Source organism: Drosophila yakuba, chromosome 3L (genome assembly GCF_016746365.2).
Source record: "Drosophila yakuba strain Tai18E2 chromosome 3L, Prin_Dyak_Tai18E2_2.1, whole genome shotgun sequence".
NCBI lineage: Eukaryota > Metazoa > Arthropoda > Insecta > Diptera > Drosophilidae > Drosophila > Drosophila yakuba.
Window position 1 is genome coordinate 23,155,914 of NC_052529.2, and position 6,247 is coordinate 23,162,160.

At 35.5% G+C, this 6,247-nt stretch overlaps 1 protein-coding gene across 2 annotated transcripts; it reads right to left on the minus strand.

The window, feature by feature from the left end:
- Nucleotides 1-1,646: 1,646 nt before the first annotated feature.
- On the minus strand, nt 1,647-2,933 carry LOC6535208 (RUN domain-containing protein 1). 2 transcript variants are annotated; one of them, XM_015195606.2, is made up of 3 exons: nt 2,421-2,926; nt 1,870-2,360; nt 1,647-1,809 (listed from the first exon to the last, which is right to left on the minus strand). In XM_015195606.2, exons 1-2 carry the CDS (start codon nt 2,845-2,847, stop codon nt 2,302-2,304), a joined length of 486 nt encoding a protein of 161 aa, XP_015051092.1. In that variant the 5' UTR covers nt 2,848-2,926; the 3' UTR covers nt 1,647-1,809; nt 1,870-2,301. The 2 variants fall into 2 exon arrangements, with proteins under 2 accessions (XP_015051092.1, XP_002095867.1); XM_002095831.3 differs by having other exon boundaries at nt 1,870-2,933.
- Between the last annotated feature and the right edge of the window lie 3,314 nt (nt 2,934-6,247).

Consider the following 6,247-nt stretch of genomic DNA (forward strand, 5'->3'; position numbering starts at 1 on the left):
TGATCCTTTACTATGTTGCAAACATCTGACCAAAATCAATATACCCTCTGGATAGACAAATCATTAATAATGCGAAAATGTCAATTTTTTTGTTTGACTTTGACTTTTGTTTATGGACTTTGGAATGTGAGTGGACAATGTATATATATTTACTTTGCGTTTCGTAATAGTCGCTTAAATCTGCATGCTGTTTTCTATCTTTAAAGCTCTTTTACTTCCTAAGAGTCTGACATTCAATCCTGATAATGTTGAATGTGATGCTTGTCCTTGAAGTACATGACTGTTTTAAAAATATCTTGAAAGTAATAACAAATTAAAAGCCTACTACAACAGCCCAACAGCAATGGCAAACACACACAATTTACCTAAAACACATTCCATATAGCATCGATCAAATTCTGTTCAAGTGAGACTGTAGGGATACCATTTATTAATACAGAAGGCGTATAGGCAAAGAACAAAAGACTATTACAGCGTTTAAGCCAGGGTATGCGATCCTCGCGCTTTGAAAAGACCAGGGTAAGCAGATGTAGGTAAGCGAGGTCAAAAGAACTGCGAATCTAGGCTGGGTGTCGCAGAATATGATAGAAAACTTCATTTAGATAAATACATAGCCACATCGAAACTACGGTAAGCAACCCTTATCAAGAGATTCGGCCAGGCCAAAGCAGCTAACTACCTCAAACCCTACAGAAATAGCGTTGCGCATGCGGGGAAATTGCCAAAACATGGTTGGCCTTGTCACATCCCAAAACTGGTTTTCAATGTTGAATGGATTTATTGTAGTGCCCCTAAGGGATGCTGCCTACGTTTTGACCTCTGTTGCTTAACGAATCGGGTTCAATGACCTGGGCGGCCGCCTGAAACTTAAATAAGGAGCCAATATTTTCGTAAGACCGAATTTGATATCTTGGTGCAATTAGTTTGTAACTTTAAACTCTAATTGGTTTAAATGAGCTAACTTCAAAGCTATCTTTGGCTGAATAGGCTGAATGTACCGAGTAAGGATAGCTTATAATAATTTTTTTTCTTATATTTAGAATTCATATTCCGACTGATACTATGACAGATATATTTAAATTAAAATATAATTAAAGTCAATTTTATATATTTGCCTGCATTATTAAAAATAACACAGGTTTATTTCTTAAGATTTATTTTTTTTGATAATATTTTGGAAGCGATGTGTTACATTTTTTTCCGGCCTTTTCCATTTTTACCTGAACTACCTGAAAAAGATTTTGGAAAAGTTGTTTGCAGAAAACCTTAAAACTTTAAAACTGAAAGACTATTTGCGGACGGACAGACGGCAATGGCTATTTCGACTCCCTTGTTGATACAGATCAAGAATATACGTGAACATACATACATACATACATATGTACATATATACTTGCCTCCTTCAATGCAATCTCATAGAGTAAAAGGGTATACTAAACTCTATGAAATGTATGTAACAGGCAGAAGAAAGTTGCACGTTTGTTTCAAAATGTAGCCACAACCACACTAACGCCCACAAACCGTCCAAAAATTTGTTGATGTATTTTAATTTTCTCATTTGTCTCGTGAATTTCAATCGATTTGCCAAAAAACGCCCATAAACCTCCCAAAAACTGCCACGCCCACACTTTTAAAAAATATGTTGATGCTTTTTCAGTTTTTTTATAATCTTGTAAATGTTTACCGTTTTGCCAAACAACTTTTTGCCATGCCCACCTTAACGCCCACAAATCACTTGTTGGCACTTCCACTAGCTGAGTAAGGGTTATTGGATAGTAGAGGACTATAGCGACCATTTTCTGTAAAAATCTAAATGGTAAAATAAATAAGAGTACTAAAAACATTTTTATTTTGCAAAAATAAATTTACCCTTTCATCTTTTTGAAATTTTGTCTTCGTCTTCTTTTCGTTTTATTTGCTATCCCTCAGTTAATTTTTGCTTTTCATCATAATGCTAAATCTAATATTATTCGACAACAGCTCTAAATAATTCTTTTTTGTAAGAACTTTTGGAACTATCATTAAAGATAAGTGCAGAGCTATAAAAGATCCGTAATAGGGGTCTAGCGGTCTTTTTTCGAGTTTCTAAGAAATTATTTTGTTTATCACATTCTTAAAATAATTTCATCGCTTGCAATATGCTTCAATCTTCCTTTTTATACTTTTCCAGAATATCTACGAATAAGTTGTTGTCTTGGGATGCAAAAAATGTGTATCTTGCTTTCCGTACTCAATATCACAACACGTGCCTTCCATGTTTGCCATGTTTTCTTTCTACCTTAGCATGGCCAAAATTTTTTTTTAGCTTTTTCCACCGCCCTGGCTGACAACTTTGTTGCAGGGAGCTTTATTGGAAGCATCTGTAGAAATGCTCAAAGATCTGGTTATAATAGGATAATGATTAGCATGTAAGCAGATACCAGTGGTTTCGACCAAGTCTCCGAGACTTCCTCGCAGTTGGCAGAGAATCTTGTCTTGCTTTACGTGATGTTTGGCTTGCATGGACAATTTTTCGTCCCGTATGGGACCAGTCGCATCTAGTCCTTTTGCTGTTAATCGCTCCAGATCTTTTAACAGATTGTCTCTCTCGTAACCTGAAGCCAATGATATTTGCCTCAGTCTGAATTGCACTTTGGCATAATGGGAAGAGATTTTAAAAAGCGCCTCTTGCAAGTGCTCCACTTCACCCTCGAGCTGACACTCATATGGGGTCATAGTCCTGCTGACTATGCGCCCTTCCGAGTCAAGTTCGGCGTAAAGTCGTTCCTCGTCAATTAAATCCGGTAAACAGGATATTGTCTGTTCGGTTATAGCGACATTTTGGTCTACATTATTATTACTACCCATAATCTGTGCAGAGAAAATTGACGCTTGTTTTTTTTCAAGAAAGCTTAGAAAATAAATAAGCAATTTTATTTTGACAGTAAAATTCAGAGTAGAATACTTAGTAAACGTAGTCCGTATATCAGTTGTATGAACAGTTATTTAATATGGCTTCTGTGGAGTGTAGCCATTGCTAGTGACGCTAACGCTATGGACTACAGTATGTCTTTCATATTTATTTATTATATATTTATACCCGTTACCCAGAGTAAAAGGCTAGCTAGATAGCCGAGTCGATTTAGCCATGTCCGTCCTATAAAAGCTGGAAAGTTGAGATTAAGCAAGCAGACTCTGCAAATCGATAGAAATTTACAACACTAACCAATAAATGAAAAATATCAAAACATTTTTCAAAAGTAAAGGCGTGACAAAAAGATTTTTGGCAAATCGAGAAAAAAAATTTACAAGACTAACAAAAATGTGAAAAAATATCAAACCATTGTTCAAAAGTTTTTGGAAATTCGTGGGCGTTAGGGTGGGCTTGGGAAAAAGTTGTTCTGCAAGTCGATAGAAATTTACAAGACTAATACAAAAGTGAAAAAATATCAAAACATTTTTCAAAAGTGTGGGCGTGGCAGTGTTGGGCGGTTAGTGGGCGTTAGAGTGGGCGTGGCAACATGAATCGACAAACTTGCGCTGCTTTTATGTCTTGGGAGTCTGTAAGCTTAATCTCAACTTTCTAGCTTTTGTAGTTCCTGAGATCTCGACGTTCATACGGACAGAAAGACGGACGGACAGACGCACGGACAGACGGACATGGCCAGATCGACTCGGCTATTCATCCTGATCAAGAATATATATACTTTATATGGTCGGAAACGCTTCCTTCTGCCTGTTACATACTTTTCAATGAATCTAGTATACCCTTTTACTCTACGGGTAACGGGTATAATTATACAAGCGGCCATTAGGAACCTCCTAGTTGGACGAGCCCGATCACTGTTAATGAGGAGTGCACCACAGGACTAGAAGGAATTAAGAACCCTATTAAGAAGAATTATAAGAACAGCTTAGACAATAATCCATCCAACACAGTTTTAGTTATATGGACGATATCTGAAGTGCTGCGTGAAAAACTTCCAGCTTTACAGTAAGTAAATATAGTTTTTTGACACCCCTTAAATTAAAACAAGCTGCCCAGGCTGCACGGATGCATGAATATTGATACCAAATTTAATCCTTCATGTTTCAAAATTCAAGATTTTATGCCATCAAAATCTTAATTAAACATAAAACTTGTAACTCAAACACCAGTCATTTAATAACCAATAAATAAGCCAAAAAATAATTTGTATGAAACTAGGTATAATTACAACAAACAGAGACAGCTCAGATTTGACTTTAATAGAAATTGAATTGAAATTCATAACAACCGGTCCTTTAAAAATAATTTCGGAAATCAGTATTATCCTAAAAACTATCAAAACCATCAGGGACAAGGTACTCAGAATACTCAGAGTACTAGTATTTCCTAAAAGCGTTCCCGAGTCCAAGACTTAGATCAGCAACGTAAACCCGAGCCAATGGACGTATTCGAAAATTTTCAGACAATAGCCTTAGAAGAAACACCACCGCATTAAAAATGAATGCCTTATTGATACAGGTTCAAGTATTAACCTAATAAATGACAACTTTTTAAATTATCCAATCAAAAATAATCATACTAAAATTAAGACTATTGGAAAATCTGTAACATTAAATAATTATATCGAGTTTAGTATTTCAAAACTATTTTCGACTAAACAAATACTTTGTATTAAATACTTTTTAAATCATTATGACATTCTGATAGGAAGACAAATTGTAAAAGATGTTTCAGCCAAATTTGATTTTATGAATAATAAGTACTATAAAATTAAATAAGGACCTTAACTGAAAAAAGGATTCAACCTTGTTCAAAAGGACTTAACCGACCAAATTATAGAAGATAATCATTTAAATAATGAAGAAAAAACTGAACTTCATTATTTAATGTCGAAATATTTTGACATCAGTATCATGAAGGCGACAATTTGACTTTCACTAATGAAATCAAACACGTTATAAAAACAAAACACGAAGATCAAATTCATAAGAGGCCATATAGTTAAATATAGGGACAGAAGCAGCAAAACAAATTAAAAAGATGTTAGATCCAGGAATCATAATAAAATCCAAATTTCTTTATTGCAGTCCAATTGTAATGGTACCCAAGAAACAGGATGCATCGGGCATACCCTAATTTCGTATGCCTATCGATTACAGAGGATTTAACGAAATATCTATAAATGATAAATTTCACATTCCAAAGATGAACGAAATATTATACAAGTTAGGAATATGTCAATATTTTATAACATTAGATCTAGCTAAGTTTTTCCATCAAATTGAAATGGATCCGGAATTTATTCAAAAACAAGAGAGAACGCTATAGTCGAGTTCCCCGACTATCAGATACCCATTACTCAGCTGGTGGAAGTCCAAAGGAGAAATTTTCATACTGACAGTTTTTGGCGGTTTGTGGGCGTTACAGTGGGCGTGTCAAAAAGTTTTTTGGCAAATCGATAGAAATCAATAAGACTAATAAAACAATGAGAAAATATCAAAACATTTTTCAAAAGTGTGGGCGTAAAAGTTTTTTGGAAAATCGATAGAAATTTACTACACTAATGCAAAAATGAAAAAATATAAAAAAAATTTGTTTAAAATGTGGGCGTGGCAGTGTTGGGCGGTTTGTGGGCGTTAGAGTGGGCGTGGCAACATGAATCGACAAACTTGCGCTGCGTCTATGTCTCTGGAGTCTGTATGCTTAGTCTCAACATTCTAACTTTTGTAGTTCCTGAGATCTCGACGTTTATACGGACAGACAGACCGACATGGGCAGATCGATATATAAGGTTGTCAAATATCTACCTTCCGCCTTTTTGTCTTTTGAATTTCGCGGCTATGTACAAAGCGCTACAGAGCTCGTATCTGGCAATACTATACATAATTTGAAAGGTCTTGACATAACCTACAAAACGACGCTATGCTATGATTAGTTTGGATATTGCGTTCAACAGTTATAGACGTGTAAACATGGAGTTCACTAACGCCGAAACTTGCGCTATTTTAAAGTTTATATATACTTTATATTGCCAGAAACGCTAGTAGTGGGAATATACGGGAGCGGCGGTTCGGGAGCGGCGGTACTTAGCGGAGACACGAGCCTATGATTAGTCAAGACGCATTTAGTTGGAAAAATGCAATTCTTATTGGAACATTCTTGTTAGAACACTTATTAGGTTTCAGGAAAATCCTGTTAGAAGGTTTGTGTGTAAACGGTGTAATAGGAAAAATGAGCTAGAGAGATCCCTTTTGGGGTTGAGTGTAATTTTACGTATTG